We start from the raw sequence: 24,824 nt of genomic DNA, 5'->3' as shown, positions 1-24,824 counted from the left end.
GTCTGCGACTGAAAAAGGCGAAGTGCGTCTTCCTAGCTCCAGAGGTAGAATTCCTGGGGAGGAGGGTAGCAGCAGACGGGATCAGCCCTACTGCGTCCAAAACGGAAGCGATTCAGAGAGCACCCAGACCCCGTAACACGACGGTGCTGCATTCGTTCCTGGGGCCCTTGAACTATTTTGGTAACTTTCTTCCTAAATTGAGCACGCTGCTAGAGCCGCTACACGTGCTCCTACGCAAAGGTCGCGAATAGGTCTGGGGGGACAGCCAGGAAAGGGCTTTTGATAGAGCACGCAATTTGTTATGTTCCAACACTCTGTTAACGTTATATGACCCATGTAAGAAACTTGTTTTAACGTGCGATGCATCGTCCTATGGTGTCGGGTGTGTGTTACAGCATGTGAATGCCAATGGTCAGTTACAGCCGGTAGCTTATGCCTCCAGGAGTCTGTCCCGGGCAGAAAGGGGTTACGGGATGGTAGAAAAGGAAGCGCTAGCATGTGTATATGCAGTATAAAAAATGCACCAGTACCTGTTTGGCAGGAAATTTGAGCTGGAGACAGATCACAAACCCTGAACGTCCCTTTTGGCCGACAACAAGGCCAGAAATGCAAATGCATCGGCCCGCGTAAAGAGGTGGGCACTTACGTTAGCCGCCTATGATTATACAATTCGGCACAGACCGGGTACTGAAAACTGCGCCAATGCACACAGCAGGCTCTCACTAGCCAGCACTGAGGGGGCAACTGAGCATGATGCTGAGATGGTCATAGCTGTTGAAGCTTTCGAAAGCGAAGGCTCACTTGTGACAGCCCGTCAGATTAAAGTCTGGACAAATAAAGACCCGTTGCTGTCTTTAGTTAAGAAATGTGTCCTGAATGGGGACTGGGCAGCCACGTACGGGGCATGCCCTGAGGAATTTAAACCGTTTTATCGGCGCAAGGATGAGCTCTCGATTCAGGCTGATTGCCTACTGTGGAGAAACCGAGTAGTCATGCCCCAGATGGGCAGAGAGGTGTTTATCAGAGAACTTCACAATGAGCACCCGGGCATTGTCATGATGAAGGCCATTTCCAGGTCACACGTTTGGTGGCCAGGGATAGACGCAGATCTGGAACTTTGTGTTCGCAGGTGCAACACGTGTGCTCAGTTGGGCAACGCACCCAGGGAAGACCCCTTAGCCCTTGGTCCTGGCCTGCCAAGCCATGGACTACGCAGGTCCTTCATGGGAAAAATGTTTTTGGTTGTAGTAGACGCCTACTCCAAATGGATCGAGTGTGACATTTTAAATTCAAGCATATCCTCTGCCACGGTAGAAAGTCTACGGGCAATGTTCGCCGCCCATGGTCTACCGGATGTCTTGGTCAGCGACAATGACCCGTGCTTCACAAGCACTGAATTCCAGGACTGCATGGCAGGCAATGGAATCAACCATGTCAGAACGGCACCGTTCAAGCCGGCCTCAAACGGCCAGGCGGAATGAGCAGTGCAGATAATCAAACAGGGGATGCTCAGAATCCAAGGGGGTTCCCTACAAAGCTGCTTATCACGTCTCCTGTTGGCCAGTAGATCCTGACCACACTCACTCACAGGGGTTCCACCCGCAGAGCTGCTAATGAAAAGGACGCTCAAAACCAGGTTATCCCTTATACACCCTACTATGAAAGAAATTGTTGAGGGCAGGCGTCGGTCACAATGTGACTACCATGACAGGAATGCGAGGGCGCGATGTATTGATGTCAACGACCCTGTTTTTGTCCTTAATTACTCTGCAAGGCCCAAATGGCTTGCAGGCACTGTGATTGCCAAAGTGGGGAATAGGGTTTGGGTAGTTAAACTTACCAATGGACAAATCTGTCGCAAACACGTGGATCAAACTAAAAGGAGGTTTAGCAACCCCATAGAAGAAGCAGAGGAAGAACACGGCGTAGAGTTCACTCCACCACAGGTGATCGAACCAAGTGGAGGAGAGCCCAGTCACTGTGGGCAGTCTGGACAGGCGTGAGGCACCGCAAACAGCAGACACTCAGGCCAGCGCCCAACAACCGGAGCTCCAACTCAGGCGCTCTACAAGGGAGCGTAAACCACCAGAGAGACTCAACCTGTGATCCCAATAAGACTTTGGGGGGGAGGTGATGTCATGTATTCAACTATCATTGTAACCCATATATAATCTGACCTAAGTTGTTCACCTTATGAACATTGACCACAAGGGGGTGAACTTGTGGGAGACACTCCTAACCTGGACTTTCAGGTATAAAAGGGGAAGTTCCACCCACCTTCATCACTTGAGGTCTTGGTAATAAAGGTAACTGGTCACAGAGTGACCTTCTCTCAAGTATGGGCCTCGTGTGCATTTATACTGTATAGTAAGCACATATTATCTACCACCCTCTGGGTGAAAAATATTCTCCTTAGCTCCCCTCTAATCCTTCTACCAATTACTTTAAATCTCTGCTTCCTGTCACTGTGCACTGGGGGAAAACATGAAAGATTTGCATTTATATAGCGCCTTTCACCCAATGAATGGAGTGTGGTTACTGTTGTAATGTAGGAAACACGGCAGCCAAACCGCGCACAGCAAGCTCCCACACACAGCAATGTGAGCATGACCAGATAATCTGTTTTTGTTATGTTAATTGAGGGATAAATATTGGCCACAGGACACCTGGGATAGTGCTACGTAGTGAAAAGTGTGATCTTTACTGTCCACCTGAGGGGGCAGATGGGGCCTCGGTTTAGCGTCTCATCCGAAAGATGGCAACTCCGAGAGGAGAAATGATGATCCATGGTTGCCATCTCTCGAGCTGGCCCAGCAGTGTGGGGGTGCAGTGGGGCCTAGCTGTGTCAACATAAGAACATAAGAACATAAGTATTAGAAACAGGAGTAGGCCATCTAGCCCCTCGAGCCTGCTCCGCCATTCAACAAGATCATGGCTGATCTGGCCGTGGACTCAGCTCCACTTACCCGCCCGCACCCCGTGACCCTTAATTCCCTTATTGGTTAAAAATCTATCTATCTGTGATTTGAATACATTCAATGAGCTTGCCTCAACTGCTTCCTTGGGCAGAGAATTCCACAGATTCGCAAACCTCTAGGAGAAAAAATTCCTTCTCAACTCGGTTTTAAATTGGCTCCCCCGTATTTTGAGGCTGTGCCCACTAGTTCTAGTCTCCCCGACCAGTGGAAACAACCTCTCTGCCTCTATCTTGTCTTTCCCTTTCATTATTTTAAATGTTTCTAAAAGATCACCCCTCATCCTTCTGAACTCCAACGAGTAAAGACGCAGTCTACTCAATCTATCATCATAAGGTAACCCCCTCATCTCCGGAATCAGCCTAGTGAATCGTCTCTGTACCCCCTCCAAAGCCAGTATATCCTTCCTTAAGTAAGGTGACCAAAACTGCACGCAGTACTCCAGGTGCGGCCTCACCAATACCCTATACAGTTGCAGCAGGACCTCCCTGCTTTTGTACTCCATCCCTCTCGCAATGAAGGCAAACATTCCATTCGCCTTCCTGATTACCTGATGCACCTGCAAACTAACTTTTTGGGATTCATGCACAAGGACCCCCAGGTCCCTCTGCACCGCAGCATGTTGTAATTTCTCCCCATTCAAATAATATTCCCTTTTACTGCTTTTTTTCCCCCAAGGTGGATGACCTCACATTTTCCGACATTGTATTCCATCTGCCAACCTTAGCCCATTCACTTAACCTATCTAAATCTCTTTGCAGCCTCTCTGTGTCCTCTACACAACTCGCTTTCCCACTAATCTTTGTGTCATCTGCAAATTTTGTTACACTACATTCTGTCCCCTCTTCCAGGTCATCTATGTATATTGTAAACAGTTGTGGTCCCAGCATCGATCCCTGCGGCACACCACTAACCACTGATTTCCAACCTGAAAAGGACCCATTTATCCCGACTCTCTGCTTTCTGTTCGCCAGCCAATTCTCTATCCATGCTAATACATTTCCTCTGACTCTGCGTACCTTTATCTTCTGCAGTAACCTTTTGTGTGGGGGTGCAGTGGGGCCTAGCTGTGTGGGGTGCAGTGGGGCCCAGCTGTGTGGGGTGCAGTGGGGCCTAGCTGTGTGGAGTGCAGTGGGGCCCAGCTGTGTGGGGGTGCAGTGGGCCCTAGCTGGGGGGTGGGGTGCAGTGGGGCCTAGCTGTGTGGGGCTGCAGTGGGGCCTAGCTGTGTGGGGGTGCAGTGGGGCCTAGCTGTGTGGGGGTGCAGTGGGGCCTAGCTGTGTGGGGGTGCAGTGGAGCCCTGCTGTGTCGGGGTGCAGTGGGGCCTAGCTGTGTGGGGGTGCAGTGGGGCCTAGCTAGGGGGGGCGGTGCAGTGGGGCCTAGCTGGGGGGGGCGGTGCAGTGGGGCCTAGCTGGGGGGGCGGTGCAGTGGGGCCTAGCTGGGGGGGCGGTGCAGTGGGGCCTAGCTGGGGGGGGCGGTGCAGTGGGGCCTAGCTGGGGGGGGGCGGTGAAGTGGGGCCTAGCTGGGGGGGGGGGGGGGGCTCTGGACCTGTGTGGACTCAGTTTGTGAAGAACGTTTCATAAAGCCGTTGCTTTTTTGCTGTTGTTTTTTCCTCGTGACGAATGGTCGCATTGGCTTCTATCAAACTCCACGTGCTTGTGTGTTGAAGGAACTCACGGCATCTCAGAAAAGCGGCGGGAACCTCCTGCAAATGATGTACGATAAGCCCGAGCGCTGGTCCTACACCTTCCAGAATTACGCCTGTCTAAGCAGAGTGCGGTCACAGCTCAACTCTCTCAGCGACAAGGCGAAAGAATCCCCCCGGCCAGTGCAGTTCTTCGAGCGATCTCTGTACAGTGACAGGTAATGGGGCACCTACAGCATTTCAAACGTCTCCTCGAGTGATTCTCTAATCATTTCATACAATCGTAGAATCATACTTCCTCATAGGCAGTCCCTCGTATCGAGTATGACTTGCTTCCACGCCAAAAAGGGGTGAGTTCACAGGTGTTTCAATGAAGGACCTAATATTCCAGACCCCGAACTACATCCTGAAGGGTGGAAGATGCCTGTGCGTGGATTTCTTTGCACACCAGCCACCACACAGGCTTGACAGAGCCAGGTCTTGGTCCAGTGGCAAGGGTTAACCAGGACAACTGGAGACCAGCTCTGCTGTGCGGATCTAGTGCGCTCACATATCGCAGTGTGGGCTGGTCCATGCTGCCCCTGGGCCCTCGCCTCTCCTGGGCCCCGATCACGTTGCTCTACAATCTCTCGCCGCTCCTTCGCCCCGACCTCGCTGCTCCTGCTGTACCTGCCCAAGCTCCAATCACCGACCTGGATTTTGGTGATGTCCAATCCAGTCGCCCTGCTCCCTGAAGTGTCTCCACACTGCTCGCGGGCCCCTGCACCTCTGCTTGTAATGAGGCACCTATAGCATTTCACACGCCTCCTCGTGTGAGGCTTTAATCATTTCATAGAATCACAGAATCATAGAAATTTACGGCATGGAAGGAGGCCACTGCGGCCCATCCTGTCCCACAGACTGAGTAAAGTAATACATGGTGTCAGCTGTGGCTCAGTGGGCAGCAATCTCGCCTCTGAGTCAGAGGTTGTGGGTTCAAATCCCACTCCAGAGACTTCAGCACAAATATCTAGGTTGACACTCTCAGTGCAGTACTGAGGGAGCGCCGCACTGTCGGAGGGGCCGTACTGAGGGAGTACCACACTGTCGGAGGGGCAGTACTGAGGGAGCGCCGCACTATTGGAGGGGCAGTACTGAGGGAGCGCTGCACTGTCGGATGGGCCGTCTCTCGGATGAGACATTAAACCGAGGCCCCTCTGCTCTCTCAGGTGAGGGTAAAAGATCCCACGGTGATAGAGAATTCAAACAGACCCCCAGTCAGAGCTGCTATGTGAGTGGGAGCATGTTGCATTAAGTCATCAATCAACTTGACATTTTAGGACCTTTGGTAGTGAGCCAATTAAAGGTTAACAGAATATCAATTGAGCCAATAAGGTCAAAGAAGGCGCGTTTTTTTCTGTAAATTGAGTCAGGTATAGGAACAGCCATGTTTGGCCATGTGTTCTCAGTAAGACAAAAGAACTGGCAATTAGCCAAAAGCTTGTTGCTGCTGCCAGAATAAAAGTTATGTTAAAACTACAACCGGAGTTTGCATTTCATTGAAAATTAAGAGATCTAACACACGGCATTATTCCTTCTGTCATGTATTCAACTGTCATTGTAACCTATGTATAAACTGACCTAAGTTATACACCGTGAGAACACTGACCACTCGGTGGTGAACTTGTGGGAGACACTCCTAACCTGGACTTTCAGGTATAAAAGGGGAAGCTCCATCCACCTTCATCACTTCAGTGCTGAAATAAAGGTTACTGGTCACAGAGTGACCTTCTCTCTAGTATGGGCCTCGTGTGCATTTGTATTGTGTAGTAAGGACATATCACCTTCAACGACTATTTGTCCCACTTGTGACAGAGACTGTGGTTCTCGTATTGGACTGTTCAACCACCTAAGAACTCATGCTAAGAGTGGAAACAAGTCTTCCTCGATTCCGAGGGACTGCCTATGATGATGATGATATAAATCTCAGCCTTTAGTTACCCTTTCACTGGCAACAACAACAGCAGATGGCAAACTATTGCTAAGCTACTTTGAATTGTGTTTTTTTAATGACAGGTATGTCTTTGCCTGTAACTTGTACGAATCCGATTACATCAGCGAGACCGAATGGATCATGTACCAGGACTGGCACGGCTGGATACACAACTGCTTCGGTAAAAGGATTGAGCTGGATGGTATCATCTACCTGCGAGCAACACCTGAGGTGAGACCATTGGGATTGTCCGATTGGCTGGGAGCTCGCGGGTTATGGTGCTGAACTAGTCAGCCAGAGGTCGCGAGTTCATGCCCGTCAGGGCAAGGGGGCGAAAGTAAACTCGGTGTTTAAAATCACAAAGGGTTTAGAGAGAGTAAATAAGGAGAGATTGGTTCCAATGGTGGAAGGGTGGAGGACCAGAGGATACAGATTTGAAGTGATCGGCAAAAGAACCAAAGGCGACACGAGGAAAAACATTTTTACGCAGCGAGTGGTTAGGATCTGGAATGCGCTGCCTGAGAGGGTGGTGGAGGCAGACTCAATTGTGGCTTTCAAAAGGGAGTTGGATAAGTAACTGCAGGAGAAACAATTGCCGGGCTGTGGGGAAAGGGCGGGGGGAGGGGGACTGATGGGATCACTCTTCGAAAGAGCCAGCGTGGACTGGATGGGCCGAATGGCCTCCTTCTATCTGTACTATTCTATATGATTCAATAAATCTGGTCATTTATGGGTTATAATAAGAACACCAAGCTTATGGCCTACAGGGCAGAAGAGATACCCGCCCTCCTGTATGGCTCAGAGATGTGAACTTTATACAGACGACACCTCAAAGTGCTGGAGAAGTATCACCAACGCTGCATCTGCGAGATCCTGCAAATCCCCTGGTAGGACAGACACACCAACATCAGTGTTCTCGATCAGGCCAACATCCCCAGCATCGAAGCACTGATTACACTCAATCAGCTCCGCTGGGCAGGGCCACATTGTCCGCATGTCCGACACGAGACTCCCAAAGCAAGCACTCTACTCGGAACTCCTACACAGCAAACGAGCCAAAGATTTCAAGGACACCCTCAAAGCCTCCCTGATAAATTGCAACATCCCCAACGACACCTGGGAGTCCCTCGCCAAAGACCGCCCTAAGTGGAGGAAGAGCATCCGGGAGGGCGCTGGGCACCTCGAGTCTCATCGCCGAGAGAATGCAGAAAACAAGCGCAGGCAGCGGAAGGAGCGTGCGGCAAACCAGACTCCCCACCCACCCTTTCCTCCAACCAATGTCTGTCCCACCTGTGACAGAGACTGTAATTCCCGTATTGGACTGTTCAGTCACCTGAGAACTCACTTTTAGAGTGGAAGCAAGTCTTCCTCGATTCCGAAGGACTGCCTATGATGATGCTGATAATACTAGAACATAAGAATTAGGAGCAGGAGTCAGCCATTCGGCCCCTCGAGCCTGCTCCGCCATTCAATAAGATCATGGCTGATCTTTGACCTCAACTCCACTTTCCCGCCCGATCCCCATATCCCTTAATTCCCCTAGAGTCTGAAAATCTATCGATCTCAACCTTGAATATACTCAACGACTGAGCCTCCACAGCCCTCGGGAGCAGAGAATTCCAAAGATTCACCATCTTCTGTCAAGAAATTCCTCCTCATTGTCTTAAATGGCCGACCCCTTATCCTGAGATTGTGACCCCTGGTTCTAGACACTCCAGCCCAGGGGAAACATCTCTCAGCATCTACCCTGTCAATCCCTTATCATTAGAGAAAGGACGGTGCAAAGTTGCTGGATTGAACACCTGTTCGCAAATGTTCTTCAGGGAAGGGAACCTGCTCTGGTCCACACAGTACTCCGCCCACAATACTCTGCTCACAATGCATGAACATTGGACAATGGAGGGCAGGGAAGGACCCTTGGTCTATCCAGCTTGGCTCAACACTCCTGATGCCCGGAATATCACGACTAGACACTTCCTAACGCCATCGCGCCAGCCAAGTAATCTACCGAAAGGTGCAATAAAAAAACAAGTAACGGAGCCCTCGGGAAAAATACAGGTCTCAGATTAAAATCTCATCCGAAGGACAGCATCTTGGAAACAGTACGGCGTTCCCTCACCACAGCACTGAGAGTCTTCGCCTGGCTTATCTGCTCAGGTCTCTGGAGTAGGGCTTGAACCCACAACCTTCTGACCCAGAGGCGTGAGTGCTGCCCACTGAGCCATGGCTGACACCTTGTTTGCGGGGGTGGGGAGCATTTTTGAGGCAGGATAGGGTCCCCGAGTGCCGTTTGGGGTTAATTTGCCCCATCTACTGGGTCCATGTGCCGAAACCCATTCCACATCGGGCCTTGTGGTCAACGGGGGCCGAAGGCTTAATCCTTTGAGATTTGGTCTGGATCCAAACCCAGTTCTCAGAGGTTTAAAGACGAGCTCGGTGTACGCCGAGTTGAAGATTTGTTTTAAGCTCGTGGAGAAACGTTTAAAGCGCGTTCACTCAGTGGACGGGCACCAGTGGAGGGGTGAGAGCGTGAAGGAGAATGGTACCCGATATTTCATTGGACTTCATTGGCTGTACAGCGCTTTGCGACGTCAGGTGGCCGTGAAACGCGCTATAGAAATCCAAGTCTTGCTTTCTTTCTTCTCAAAACCGAGTTGAGAAGGAATTTCTTCTCCCAGAGGGTTGTGAATCTGTGGAATTCTCTGCCCAGGGAAGCAGTTGAGGCTAGCTCATTGAATGTATTCCAATCACAGATAGATAGATTTTTAACCAATAAGGGAATTAAGGGTTACGGGGAGCGGGCGGGTAAGTGGAGCTGAGTCCACGGCCAGATCAGCCATGATCTTGTTGAATGGCGGAGCAGGCTCGAGGGGCCTGATGGCCTACTCCTGTTCCTAATTCTTATGTTCTTATGTTCTTATGATATTAGGCGGGAGAGGGCGGCGGATTCTGAAGAGAGTGAGAATATAACTTTCAAAACTTTGGAAAATAAAAAGTTTGCCCACGCTGATTGTTGGAAATAAAGATGCTCGATATCTATATTGGCTTTTCAGAACTGTATGAACAGACTGATCTTGAGGGGTCGGCAGGAAGAGCAGGGAATTCCACTGGAGTATCTGGAGAAGCTTCACTCCAAACATGAGTGCTGGCTCCAACACAGGACAACGCAGTGAGGTTACATTTAGTTTTCTTTGCCGAGTGTCTGAATTTCGAAGTGTGAATGTTAAGCGACCATCACAGTTACATTAAATGCGGAACCAAGACCTTAACAAATAAATACGCTAGGCAGAGGGGGAAAGACAGCAGCGGTGGGGGGTTTGCAAGTGGGAGTCTTGGGATAGACGGAATATCAATCCATTAAAAGGAATTAGAATAATACGCACAGGAGGAGGCCATTGGGCCCATCGAGCCTGTGCCGGCTCTGTGACAGAGCGATCCAATCAGTCCCACTACACCCCGCTCTTTCCCCACAGCCCGGCACATTTTTCCTTTTCCAGTATTTATCCAATTCCCGGTTTGAAAGTCACTATTGAATCTGCTCCCACCGCCCTTTCAGGCAGCGCGTTCCCGATCACAACAACTCGCTGCGTAAAAACATTCTCCCCATCTCCCCCTCTGGTTCTTTTGCCAATCGCCTTAAATCTGTGTCCCTCTGGTTACCGACCCTCCTGCCAGTGGGAACAGTTTCTCTCTGTCTACTCGATTAAAACCCTTCATAATTCTGAACACCTCCATTAAATCGCCCCCTTAACCATCCCTGCTCTGATTTGTTTGAGATTGTGACCATCTTAATTTCCCTCCTGCCTTGAGGTCATACTGTTCCCGCTCATTGCTCTGCTCAATCAGTAAACGCCTCAACTCAGTCTTCACTCACTGGGCTGGACTTTTCATTCGATTGTGCCTGTTTGGGCCCCGGGGGATGGAGTGGGGGGGGGGGGTAACGGGTCTGGAAATGATTCCCGGGCGGGCGGCTTTCAGGGCCCCACTGGGACATTCGGTGCCGGTTTTGTACCGGTGCGGAGCAATCTGCCCGGGAGCGCCGGACCGCGCTGGTGTGCTCCGTCCCCCGTTATCGTCCCGAGCTCAACATTTGTTTTGCGCTGACCCCGTAGTGACCCCGCCCGAGAAAGCGGGCGGTCCGAGCTGTCCCGGGGGCGGTGAGGGAGGGCACGACTGCCCGAGGTCAGTGTGATTGGTGTTTTTTGTTTTATTTTTGTGATTTATCGTTATGTGGGGTGAGCAAGGTATTGGGAATGTTTTCTGTGCCGATTATGTTTCCCAGGGAGGCCTCTGTCAGGGCGCTCCGAGGCCGGCTGTTTAACTCGGGGGAGTGTCCCATGCTCAGCCGGCCTGGAGAGAGGTGTGGAACGCCTCCCTTAGCGCTCTGCCCCACGTTCAGGGCCCAGCAACAGAATTTATTGGCTCACGTCGCAAACCATTACCCGGCGCAACAATTACCGCCCCCCCTGCCGTTACCGCCCTGAGAAACCGCCAAATGAAAATCCAGCCCAACGCACTTGAAAGCATTAATCACAATGTGTAGAGCGGTGATCCGGACCAGTTTCCAGTGGGCTGCAGCAGTATAGCATAGACTGGAATACTCTTAGATTAGGTCAATCTTTCTCTGGAGTCGCCTGTAACTCAGCCAATTAGTTCCCATCAGCTAATTAAGACTAACGCTGTGAATTTAATTGGACAGTGTTCAACGCTGCTCCCTCACAGCTGCCAAAGGAGAAACTAAAACAGAAGACAGGAGGACTCAGTACCTTTGCAGGCACAGACTGAGAAGGAATTTGCATTTAAGTGCAATCTTTGCACATCCTTCGGACAACCCAAGGGGTTTTACTACCAATGGATTCTTTTTGAAGTCAATGATGTTGTGCGGTCAATCTGTCGACTGAATTTGTGCACAGCAAAGGCTCACATATAAAACAGTGAAAGATCAGCTGACTTATTGTTGGTTGAGGACTGCTTATTGGCATGTTGACCGCAAGATCCTTTCCAATCCCCTGGGAGGACAGACGCACCAACGTTAGCGTCCTCGACCTGGCCAACATCCCCAGCATCCCCAGCATTGAAGCACTGACCGCACTCGACCAGCTCCGCTGGGCAGGGCCACATGGTCCGCATGCCCCGACACTCCCAAAGCAAGCGCGCTACTCGGAACTCCTACATGGCAAATGAGCCAAAGGTGGGCAGAGGAAACGTTTCAAGGACACCCTCAAAGCCTCCCTGATAAAGTGCAACATCCCCACCGACACCTGGGAGTCCCTGGCCAAAGACCACCCTAAGTGGAGGAAGTGCATCTGGGAGGGCGCTGAGCACCTCGAGTCTCGTCGCCGAGAGCATGCAGAAACCAAGCGCAGGCAGCGGAAGGAGCGTGCGGTAAACCAGTCCCACCCTCCCCTTCCCTCAACCACTGTCTGTCCCACCTGTGACAGAGACTGTGGCTCCCGTATTGGACTGTTCAGTCACCTCGATTTTGAGAGACTGCCTGTGATGATGATGATGATTGGCTAGGACACCGGACAAACTCCCAGGCCATAGAACCATAGAAATTTCCACCGCGGAAGGAGGCCATTTGGCCCATCGTGTCCGTGCCGACCGACCAAGAGCTCCCCAGCCTAATCCCACTTTCCAGCTCTCGGTCCGTAGCCCTGTAGGTTACGACACTTCAGGTGCACCTCCAGGTACTTTTTAAATGTGGTGAGGGTTTCTGCCTGTACCACCCTTTCAGGCCGTGAGTTCCAGACCCCCACCATCCTCTGGATGAAAAAAGGTTCTCCTCAAATCCCCCCCCCCCCCCCCCCAATTACTTTATATCTATGCCCCCTGGTTATTGATTACTCTGTCTTCAAAATAGTTCTGTGTAATCGTTTATGACCATCTGAGTATTACTTCACTGCAATGGGTCAAGGAACTGTCAGTAATTATTACTATTTATATATATATAATTCCCCTTTGTGACTCCAAACCACATATTCCTTACCTCAGCACCATTCAGTAACACAAACTGCAATCTGTTAGGATGAACAGGCAGATTCAGCTCAGTGTGTGCCAGGCGATGGTGTCCCAATTCGGGTTGTTTCCCAATCTCTCTTCTGGGTGTTAAAATTCTCATCCTTGTTTTCACATCCCTCCATGGCCTCGCCCCTCCCTATCTCTGTCACCGCCTCCAGCCCTAATACCCCTAGAGATCTTTGCGCTCCTCCAATTCTGGCCTCTTGCACATCCCCCGATTTCCATCGCTCCGTCATCGGCAGCCGAGCCTTCAGCTGCTCTGGAACTCTCTCCCTAAACCTCTCCGTCTCTCTCTCTCCTCCTTTAAGATGTTCCTTAAAACCTACCTCTTTGACCAAAGCTTTTGGTCACCTGTCCCTAATATCTCCTTATGTCGTTCGGTGTCAAATTGTGTTTGATAATCGCTCCTGTGAAGCGCCTCGGGACATTTTACTCGGTTAAAGGCGCTATATAAATGCAAGTGGTTGTTGTTCATATTCACAGAGAACTGCAATTTTTGTAAAGGACAGTAAGATTTGCATTTATATAGCGCCTTTCACAACCTCAGCACGCCCCAAACTGCTTCACAAGTATGAAGTACATTTCAAGTGTAGTCACTGTTATATTGTAGGAAATGCAGCAGGCAATTAGCGCACAGCAAGCTCCCACACACAGCCAATGTGATAATGACCCAGATAATCTGTCTAAGCGATGCAGGTTGAGGGATAAATATTGGCCAATTCTCTGCAGCTGTTCATTGAGATAGTGGACGTGGGATCTTTTACGATCATCTGAGAGAGCAGATGACTTAATGGTTTAACGACTCATTCCAAAGAAGGCCTCTCCGACAGTGCAGCCCTCCCTCAGTACTGCCCCTCCGACAGTGCAGCGCTCCCTCAGTACTGATCCTCCGACAGTGCGGCACTCCCTCAGTACTGCCCCTCTGACAGTGCGGCACTCCCTCAGTACTGCCCCTCCGACAGTGCAGCGCTCCCTCAGTACTGCCCCTCCAACAGTGCGGCGCTCCCTCAGTACTGACCCTCCACCAGAGCAGCGCTCCCTCAGCACTGCCCCTCCGACAGTGCAGCCCTCCCTCAGTACTGCCCCTCCGACAGTGCAGCGCTCCCTCAGCACTGCCCCTCCGACAGTGCAGCGCTCCCTCAGCACTGTCCCTCCGACAGTGCGGCACTCCCTCAGTACTGCCCCTCTGACAGTGCGGCACTCCCTCAGTACTGTCCCTCCGACAGTGCGGCGCTCCCTCAGTACTGCCCTCCGACAGTGCAGCACTCCCTCAGTACTGCCCCTCCGACAGTGCAGCACTCCCTCAGTACTGCCCCTCCGACAGTGCGGCGCTCTCTCAGTACTGGCTCTCTGACAGTGCGGCACTCCCTCAGTACTGCTCCTCCGACAGTGCGGCGCTCTCTCAGTACTGGCCCTCTGAAAGTGCGGCACTCCCTCAGTACTGCCCTCCGACAGTCCGGCACTCCCTCAGTACTGCCCCTCTGACAGTGCGGCACTCCCTCAGTACTGCCCCTCCGACAGTGCGGCGCTCCCTCAGTACTGCCCCTCCGACAGTGTGGCACTCCGTCAGTACTGCTCCTCCGACAGTGCGGCACTCCCTCAGTACTGTCCCTCCGACAGTGCGGCGCTCCCTCAGTACTGCCCTGCGACAGTGCAGCACTCCCTCAGTACTGCCCCTCCGACAGTGCAGCACTCCCTCAGTACTGCCCCTCCGACAGTGCGGCGCTCCCTCAGTACTGCCCCTCCGACAGTGCGGCACTCCGTCAGCACTGCCCCTCCGACAGTGCGGCACTCCGTCAGCACTGCCCCTCCGACAGTGCGGCACTCCGTCAGCACTGCCCCCCGACAGTGCGGCGCTCCCTCAGTACTGGCAGTGGGAGCGCCAGCCTGTATTCTGGGCTCAAGTCTCTGGTGTGGAAAATGTACCTGCATCCCTAAGAAACTTTCAATCCAGGTTAAAGAGCAAGTGACATCAATCGTCTGCATTGCCAGAGAATTGCTGATCCTTTGCAAAATATGCAGCCAAGCTTCTTTCAAAATAAATCTCACTGACAGCACAACCATTCAGGTTAATGCCGGTATTGCAATATTTGACCATTATCAGCTTCAGTCGTCTGTCTGGTTGGAATCTACAAATTAAATATCGATTGTCCTTGAAAGGGTCAATGATTTGATTAACCAGAGTGCAAAGGTTCCTGGGCCTTCTATGTGCAAACCCACCTGTAATGTATTTGCTTCATGGTTTCTTTGCTTAAGAATTCATAGCAACACATTGCTATTAAGAACCAGTTAGTTTATTGACAAAGGTTTAACAATCACGCTACACATTACCAGTTCATCCACCCTGGCTAAGCCACTCACAACTCAACAGCTCCACAACTATTTTAAACTAAACTTTAAATCAAGCGCTGCCCTTTTGGCAAAGGCACTAGAACCCACACATTTCCAATTAAACTTTTACGGAAAGTTAAATCAAATTAAAATTCTGTTCCCGGGGGTGATGATGCACTCCAGTCCCTCCGGCGCCCACCTCTCGCGGAAGGCCGCGAGCGTACCGGTGGACACTGCGTGCTCCATCTCCAGGGACACCCTGGCTCGGATGTAACCACGGAAGAGAGGCAGGCAGTCGGGCTGAACGACCCCCTCGACTGCCCGCTGCCTGGACCGGCTGATGGCCCCCTTGGCCAGGCCCAGGACCAGTCCTACGAGGAGGCCCTCCGACCTGCCCGCTCCCCTCCGCACAGGGTGCCCAAAGATCAGGAGTGTGGGACTGAGGAGCAGCCCCTTCAAATATTGGAAGAGGGGCTGTAACCTCACACACTGAACATAGACGTGGAACACGGACTCCTCCAGATGGCAGAAATTGCAGGCGGCCTGGGAGTCTGTGGACCAACTTAAAAGCTTATTGCATGGATCTGCTCCGAGCAACACCCTCCAGGCCAAGTCCCCAATAAATAGAGGGAGGACTCCCGCATAGAGAGCACTCCATTGCGGCAGCAGCTCTACAAACCTGTGAGCATACTCACTGGTGCATACGTTACATCACTAGAATCATAGAATAATATTGCACAGGAGGAGGCCATTGGGCCCATCGAGCCTGTGCCGGCTCAGTGACAGAGCGATCCAATCAGTCCCACTTCCCCCGCTCTTTCCCCACAGCCCGGCACATTTCTCCCCTTCCAGTATTTATCCAATTTCCTGGTTTGAAAGTTACTATTGAATCTGCTCCCACCACCCTTTCAGGCAGCGCGTTCCCGATCACAACAACTCGCTGCGTACATTTTGTCCCCTCCCCTCTGCCTCGTTTGCCGATTACCTTAAACCTGTGGCCCCTGGTTACTGACCCTCCTGCCCCTGGAAACAGTTTTTCCCTATTTACTCTAACAAAGCCCTTTCCGATTTTAAACATCTCTGTTAAATCTCCTCTTAGCCTACCCTGCTCTAAGGGGAACAATCCCAGCTTCTCCAGTCTATCCACATAACTGAAGTCCCTCATCCCCTGGAACCATTCTGGTCAATCTCCCTCTGCACACTCTCCAAGGCCTTCACAATCCTTCCTCGATTTAAGATGGTTGACAGGGGCGACACGAGGAAAAGCTTTTTTACATAGCGAGTGGTGAGGATCTGGAACAAGCTGCCTAAAAGGACGGTGGAGGCAGATTCATTAACAGCCTTCAAAAGGGAGTTGGATAAATACTGGAGGGAGAAACAATTGCCGGGATATGGGGAAAGAGCGGGGGGAGTGGGACTGAAGGATCGCTCTTCGAAAGAGCCGGGGCAGATTCGATGGGCCGAATGGCCTCCTTCTGTGCTGTACTCTTGTATGATTCTATGGAAATAAGAGATTTTGACTTCTCATCACTTTTCTTTTCCATGTGGTAGCCAGATAAAGATTGCCAATGGCGCAAACCTTAGCACAGGTTATCCGGCTATGGGTGCTGTATGAGAATGGCTACAGAGGGGGATAGAAAGAACGTTTAGAGGCAAGTTATTGATGTAGCATTATGTCCAGTCCTGGGCCCCGCCCCTCAGGGAGGGTATATCGGCCTTGGAGGGGGGGGCAGCGCAGATTCACCAGAATCGTACCTGGGGCTCAAAGGGTTAAACCCCGAGGACAGGTTGCACAGACTGGGCTGTGTTCCCTCGAGTGTAGAAGATTAAGGGGCGATCTAATCGAGGTGTTTACGATGATTAAAGGAGTTGATGGGGTCGATCGAGAGAAACTATTCCCTCTGGTGGGGGGAGTCCAGAACAAGGGGGCGTCACCTTAAAATTAGAGCCAGGCCGTTCAGGGTGATGTCAGAGAGCACTTCTTCACACAAAGGATGCTGGGAATCTGGAACTCTCCCCCCCAAAACGCTGCTGGGGCTGGGAGGGAACAATTGAAAATTTCAACACAGAGATTGATAGATTTTTACAAAAGCAAAATATTCTGGGTGATGGATCAATTGATAGATTGTTGTTGGGTAAGGGTATTAAGGGTTACGGAACCAAGGTGGGTCAATGGAGCTAAGATACAGATCAGCCACGATCTCATTGATTGGCAGAACAGGTTTGAGGGGCTGAATGGTCTCCTCCTGGTCCGATGAGAGGTTGTAGAGGAGATTGAGTCAAATAGGATAGATTTGTGTCGTGAAACTATACCCAGAATATTCAGTGACTCTGAAGGAAACTATTTGGTAAAGAATTTCTGATTTAAAAAAAAAAATAATACTAATTATTCCCACACAAAAGCCATTGTGAGATGTTTATGGTAGCCATCGTTTATGAGAATGTTTTTCCTGTCAAAATGCCAATGGTCCAATCAGAAGACTAGAGGTCCTGTTGAGTGAGGATTTCATTTTTTAAATTAATATTGACAATTTAAAGAAAGGAAGACTTGCATTTATATAGCGCCTTTCATCATCTCAAGACGTCCCAAAGCACTTTACAGCCAATGAAGTACATTTTGAAGTGCAGTCACTGTTGTAATGTAGGAAACGCAGCAGCCGATTTGAGCACAGCAAGCTCCCACACACAGCAACGTGATAATGACCAGATCATCTGTTTTTAGCGATTCTGATTGAAAAAGTATTATCGATAAGTATTAACCACATAGAGAAATGTGATAATTGTAATGTATGAACCTGCGAGGATGCTCACAGTTTTGTAGAGCTATTGAGTTGTGAGTGGCTTAGCCAGTCACGTGATGTTCACAAGACTCAATAAAACCCCAGCCAGTTGGGTTCGGGGGATCCGCGATGGGGCAGGTGGTTGTGAGCCTGGTGGATGAACTGATAATGTGTCGTGTGATTGTTGAACCTTTTGCTAATAAACCAATTAGTTCTTAATAGCAATGTGTCGCTATAAATTCTTCAGCAAAGAGTCCATGAAGCAAACACATTACAATAATGACCAGAAAAACTGTTAGTTATGTTGATTGAGGGATAAATATTGACTAGGACACTGGGGAGAACTCCCCTGCTCTTCTTCGAAATAGTCCATGAGAACTTTTACATCCACCCGAGAGGGCAGGCGGGGCCTTGGTTTAACGTCTCATCCGAAAGACGTCAGTAAGGGAAAGTATTGGTTTATTTGACTTTGTGTTTAATTCGGCATTCTAATTGCAGGCTTCACTTTGATTACCTGAATAATGTTCCGATTTTGACGTTAGATGTTAATGAAGACTTCAAGAGGAATGAAGCCAAGTGTGAAGAACTGATTGAAAAGGTACCAGAATGTTGTAAAATCCACCCATTGTAAAAACAGTAAGCTTGCGTGTTGCAGATGTGACTGCATGTTTCAGAAAATGTGAGGAGTCTTGCGACAACTTTGAAGGAAATAAGTCCGTTTGAAACCGGTTGTGTGATCATTCATTTTTACTTGGCTTACAGGTTTTCAGAATTAATTACTGTAATGTGTGCCCCTGTGAGTATGGGTTTGTAGAGCTGTTGCACTGTGAGTGGCTTAGCCAGTCATGTGATGTTCACAAGACTCAATAAAACCCTAGCCAGTTGGGTTCGGGGGATCCACGATGGGGCAGGTGGTTGTGAGCCTGGTGGATGACCTAGTAATGTGTACTGAGATTGTTAAACCTTTGCTAATAAACCAGCTAGTTCTTAATAGCAATGTGTTGCTATGAATTCTTAAGCAAAGAACCCATGAAGCAAATACATTACAATTACCCTTTGATATCATCTCCCTCTTCTAGTTCACCAGAAAGAACTTGCATTTATATACCGCTTTTCATGACCATTGGATGCCCCAAAGCACTTTACAGCCAATGAAGCACTTTTTGGAGTGTAGTCAATGTTGTAATGTGGGAAACGCGGCAGCCAATTTGCGCACAGCAAGCTCCAATGTGATAATTGTTATGTATGGAGCAAGAGTCAGACTGAACACTATGAGCTCAAAGTAAAGTGTGACCGTAGTCTTTTATTGCAGTTCTCCAGAGTGCCTCTCCAGCCTGTGAGGCCTCCTTAAGTACCTGTGCTCCCAAGGGATTATGGGATCCCTTGGGACTCCAGGGGATGAGACCTCTGGTGGCTGTACAGAGTAAATACAAGTTTACATATATAACAATAATGACCCAGATAGTCTGTTTTTTTGTGGTGTTGGTTGAGGAATAAACCTCACAAAACAAACCCTATTTTAGTTCAGGTATGGAACGTTACAAAATAAACCGTTCCGAAAATGTATGTCCTTTACAAAAGTTGGAGGGCATGCAGTTGAATTTATATTGTTCGTAAATGAGTTTCCCCGATGAGGAAGAATATTCATGTCCTGTCTTTATAAAAGTAGGAGGATGTGTTTAAAGAGCAATGTGTGTGAATCAGATCTATTTTACACATGAAACGTGGGTACATTAGATTCACTTTATAAATCCCACCTGGTAAATGTGTGTTACACAGGTACAGCATGTTATTTCTATGCATGTTATGGGGCAGAAATGGTGAGCTTTCAATGCCAGTGCAGAGCCTTGCGAGATATGTGAATGGGGCACACAATCAGCCTCAGAATATTGTAATAACAAGAACAACTTGCATTTATATGGCACCTTTAACGTAGTAAAACTGGCACAGGGCGCTTCACAGAGGCGAAATCAGACACAAATGGACACCGAGCCGAAGACATTAGGGAGGGTGACCAAAAACTTGGTGAAAGAGGGATGCAGCCGATGTAGCCCACCTAACGGAACTGGTCGAGTGTGGTCACTGCCTCGATGGTGGGGATGTTGGCCTGGACAAGAACACTGACGTTGGTGCGTCTGTCCTCCCAGTGGATTTGCAGGATCTTGCGGAGACAGCGCTGATGGTACTTCTCCAGCATTTTGAGGCGTTTGCTGTATATGGTCCACGTCTCTGAGCCATATAGGAGGGCGTGTATCACTACTGGCCTGTGGACCATGAGCTTGGTGCCAGGTTTGAGGTCCTGGTCTTCAAACACTTTCTTCCTCAGTTGATCGAAGGCTGCGCATGCCTGACATGAGACTGCTATGCAGCAAGTGAGCCCCAGGTGGGCAGAGGAAATGCTTCAAGAACACCCTCAAAACCTCCTTGATAAAGTGTAACATCCCCACCGACACCTGGGAGTTCCTGGCCCAAGACCGCCCTAAGGGGAGGAAGAGCATCCGGGAGGGCACTGAGCACCGTGAGTCTCGCCGCCAAGAGCATGTAGAAAACAAGCGCAGGCAGCGGAAGGAGCGTGCGGCAAACCAGTCCCACCCACCCCTTCCCTCAACCGCTGTCTGTCCCACCTGTGACAGAGACTGTAATTCCCGTATTGGACTGTACAGTCACCTGAGAACTCATTTTTAGAGTGGAAGCAAGTCTTCCTCGATTTCGAGGGACTGCCTATGATGATGATAGAAACATAGAAACATAGAAAATAGGTGCAGGAGTAGGCCACTCGGCTCTTCGAGCCTGCATCGCCATTCAATGAGTTCATGGCTGAACATGCAACTTCAGTACCCCATTCCTGCTTTCTCGCCATACCCCTTGATCCCCCTAGTAGTAAGGACTACATCTAACTCCTTTTTGAATATATTTCGTGAATTGGCCTCAACAACTTTCTGTGGTAGAGAATTCCACAGGTTCACCACTCTCTAGGTGAAGAAGTTTCCCCTCATCTCGGTCCTAAATGGCTTACTCCTTATCCTTAGACTGTGACCCCTGGTTCTGGACTTCCCCAACATTGGGAACATTCTTCCTGCATCTAACCTGTCTAAACCATCAGAATTTTAAACGTTTCTATGAGGTCTCCTCTCATTCTTCTGAACTCCAGTGAATACAAGCCCAGTTGATCCAATCTTTCTTGATATGTCAGTCCTGCCATCCCGGGAATCAGTCTGGTGAACCTTCGCTGCACTCCCTCAATAGCAAGAATGTCCTTCCTCAAGTTAGGAGACCAAAACTGTACACAATACTCTAGGTGTGGCCTCACCAAGGCCCTGTACAACTGTAGTAACATCTCCCTGCCCCTGTACTCAAATCCCCTCGCTATGAAGGCCAACATGCCATTTGCTTTCTTCACCGCCTGCTGTACCTGCATGCCAACCTTCAATGACTGATGTACCATGACACCCAGGTCTCGTTGCACCTTCCCTTTTCCTAATCTGTCACCATTCAGATAAGAGGGAGATTTTAAGGATTGCCTTAAAGGGGCTGGAGAGGTTTTGGTAGAGAAAATTCCAGAGCTTGTAGCCTTATGCTGAGAGGCTGTTTTTCCCTGGCTGGAGAGTCGAGAACTAGACTTGACTATTCCAACGCACTCCTGGCTGGCCTCCCACATTCTACCCTACGTAAACTAAAGGTGATCCAAAACTCAGACCGAGTCCCGCTCACCCATCACCCCCTGTGCTCACCGACCGACATTGGCTCCCGATTAAGCAACACCTCGATTTCAAAATTCTCTTCCTTATTTTCAAATCCCTCCATGGCCCTCGCCCCTCCCTATCTCTGTAATCTCCTCCAGCCCCACAACCCCCCGAGATGTCTGCGCTCCTCTAATTCTGCCCTCCTGAGCATCCCTGATTATAATCGCTCCACCATCGGTGGCCGTGCCTTCTGTTGCCTGGGCCCCAAGCTCTGGAACTCCCTCCCTAAACCTCTCCGCCTCTCTAGCTCTCTTTCCTCCTTCAAGATGCTCCTTAAAATATTCCTCTTTGACCAAGCTTTTGGTCACCTGCTAAAATTTCTACTTATGCGGCTTGGTGTCAAATATTTTAATTTCGTAACACTCCTGTGAAGCTGCTTGGGATGTTTCACTGCGTTAAAGGTGCTATATAAATACAAGTTGTTGTTGTTGTTGTAGGGGGGTGGTCATAGTCACAAGATAAAAGGAATGAGATGAGGAGGAATTTCTTCGCTCAGAAGGCAGTGAATCTTTGGAATTCTCCAGCCCAGGCTGTGGAGGGTCAGTCTTTGAGTATATTCATGACAGAGATCGATAGATTTTTGGAGTTTAGGAGAATCAAGGGATATGGGGATCGGGCGGGAAAGTGGAGTTGAGGTAGAAGATCAGCCATGATCTTATTGAATGGCGGAGCAGGCTCGAGGGGCCGAATGGCCGACTCCTGCTCCTAATTCTATGTTCGTATGTTATCTCTAACCCATGTCCCTGTGTCCCTATCGAGTGAAACGCCAGGGCCAGATACTTTCTGACTTGTGTCTGTGCCCATTAAAAGCTCGCAGTAAAGTCTGATCTTTGTCTTTTCCAGATCAAGGCATTTCTGCACTCTTTATAACGCGTGTACATTCTGTGGAACAAGACATCAGGACCCAGTAGAGAAACATGAGGGAATGAAGGAGCTGCTGATATAAGAACGTTTGACAGTTCAGTTAACCGTGTATATGTTTTTTACCGTGTTTGTTTTGAATTCTCTCACTGGCAACCGAATGATGTCTAGATATTATGAAATAGCTATTTTTTTCTTTATTTTTTTTTTAATGAAAAAAGAACCAAATAAATATGACCTTCCTTCAAGGGGTTACCTCACATCAAAAGTCTAGCCTCATACACACACACACACACACACACACACACACACACACACACACACAGTGGACAAAGGTTGTGATTAATTGTACATTTTCATCTATGAAAGTATTACCGGGTGATGTTTTGCCTGATGCTGGCCACCAGAGGATAATTAGATGGGAGGGACGTCTTTAATAGACCACTACTTTGGTCAGACACGAGACTCTCAAAGCAAGTGCTCTACTCAGAACTCCTTCACGGCAAACGAGCCAAAGGTGGGCAGAGGAAACGTTACAAGGACACCCTCAAAGCCTCCCTGATAAAGTGCAACATCCCCACCGACACCTGGGAGTCACTGGCCAAAGACCGCCCTAAGTGGAGGAAGTGCATCCGGGAGGACGCTGAGCACCTCGAGTCTCATCGCCGAGAGCATGAAGAAACCAAACGCAGGCAGCGGAAGGAGCGTGCGGCAAACCAGTCCCACCCTCCCCTTCCCTCAACCACTGTCTGTCCCACCTGTGACAGAGACTGTGGTTCTCGTATTGGACTGTTCAGCCACCTAAAAACTCATTCTAAGAGTGGAAACAAGTCTTCCTCGATTCCGAGGGACTGCCTATGATGATGATGATGACCGCACCCACCAAATTCAGGATCTTTAAAAAAAATTAGTTCCTGGGATGTGGGCGTTACTGGCAAGGCCAGCATTTATTGTCCAGCCTCATTGTCCCCACCAGCCCCCCACAAAATAATAAAGAGAGAGATCATCATCATAGGCAGTTCCTCGAAATCGAGGAAGACTTGCTTCCACTCTTAAAATGAGTCCTTAGGTGACTGAACAGTCCAGAATAACTGAAGGAAATCCTTATTAGTCAGGAAATTGTGTTAGGGAAATTGTTGGGATTGAAGGTCGATAAATCCCCGGGGCCTGATAGTCTGCATCCCAGAGTACTTAACGAAGTGGCCCTAGAAATAGTGGATGCATTGGTGGTCATTTTCCAAAAGTCTATCGACTCTGGATCAGTTCCTATGGACTGGAGGGTAGCTAATGTAACCCCACTTTTTAAAAAAGGAGGGAAGAGAAAACAGGGAATTATAGACCGGTTAGCCTGACATCAGTCGTGGGGAAAATGTTGGAATCAATTATAAAGATGTAATAGCAGCGCATTTGGAAAGCAGTGACACGATCGGTCCAAGTCAGTATGGATTTATGAAAGGGAAATCATGCTTGACAAATCTTCTAGAATTGTTTGAGGCTGTAACTAGTAGAGTGGACAAGGGAGAACCAATGGATGTGGTGTATTTGGACTTTCAAAAGGCTTTTGACAAGGTCCCAAGCAAGAGATTAGTGTGCAAAATTAAAGCACATGATATTGGGGGTAATGTATTGACGTGGATAGAGAACTGGTTGGCAGACAGGAAGCAAAGAGTAGGAATAAATGGGTCCTTTTCAGAATGGCAGGCAGTAACCGGGATGGCAGGACTGACATATGAAGAAAGACTGGATCGACTAGGCTTATATCCACTGGAATTTAGAAGAATGAGAGGGGATCTCATAGAAACATATAAAATTCTGACGGGATTGGATAGGTTAGATGCAGGAAGAATGTTCCTGATGTTGGGGAAGTCCAGAACCAAGGGTCACAGTCTAAGGAAAAGGGGTAAGCCATTTAGAACCAAGATGAGGAGAAATTTCTTCACTCAGAGAATTGTGAACCTGTGGAATTCTCTACTGCAGAGAGTTGTTGAGGCCAGTTCGTTAGATATATTCAAAAGGGAGTTAGATGTGGCCCTTACGGCTAAAGGGATCAAGGGGTATGGAGAGAAAGCAGGAAAGGGGTACTGAGGGAATGATCAGCCATGATCTTATTGAATGGTGGTGCAGGCTCGAAACGCCGAATGGCGTATTCCTGCACCAATTTTGTATGTTTCTAGTGTGGGAATTACAGTCTCTGTCACAGGTGGGACAGACAGTGGTTGAAGGAAAGTGGGTGGGACAGGTTTGCCGCACGCTCCTTCCGCTGCCTGCGCTTGATTTCTGCATGCTCTCGGCAACGAGACTCGAGGTGCTCAGCGCCCTCCCGGATGCTCTTCCTCCACTTAGGGCGGTCTTTAGCCAGGGACTCCCAGGTGTCGGTGGGGATGTTGTATTTTTATCAAGGATGCTTTGAGGGTGTCCTTGAAACGTTTCCTCTGCCCACCTGGGGCTCGCTTACCATGTAGGAGATCCGAGTAGAGCGCTTGCTTTGGGAATCTTGTG

General features: G+C 49.5%; 1 protein-coding gene across 2 annotated transcripts in view; it reads left to right on the top strand.

Annotated features, from left to right (window-relative positions):
• Positions 1-22,554, top strand: part of LOC139235068 (deoxycytidine kinase-like) — a 32,064-nt gene extending 9,510 nt beyond the window's left edge. For both annotated transcript variants that reach the window (XM_070866200.1, XM_070866209.1), the window contains exons 3-7: positions 4,642-4,835; positions 6,673-6,820; positions 9,643-9,758; positions 18,220-18,319; positions 22,308-22,554. In XM_070866200.1, the coding sequence (XP_070722301.1) occupies positions 4,642-4,835; positions 6,673-6,820; positions 9,643-9,758; positions 18,220-18,319; positions 22,308-22,334 (585 nt within the window). In that variant the 3' untranslated portion in view covers positions 22,335-22,554. The remainder of the gene's footprint in view (positions 1-4,641; positions 4,836-6,672; positions 6,821-9,642; positions 9,759-18,219; positions 18,320-22,307) is intronic.
• The last annotated feature ends 2,270 nt before the right edge of the window (positions 22,555-24,824 follow it).

This window comes from Pristiophorus japonicus, chromosome 2 (genome assembly GCF_044704955.1).
Source record: "Pristiophorus japonicus isolate sPriJap1 chromosome 2, sPriJap1.hap1, whole genome shotgun sequence".
NCBI classification, from domain to species: domain Eukaryota; kingdom Metazoa; phylum Chordata; class Chondrichthyes; family Pristiophoridae; genus Pristiophorus; species Pristiophorus japonicus.
The sequence above is the reverse complement of the archived record's forward strand: the minus strand, read 5'-3'. Positions and strand labels throughout refer to the sequence as shown.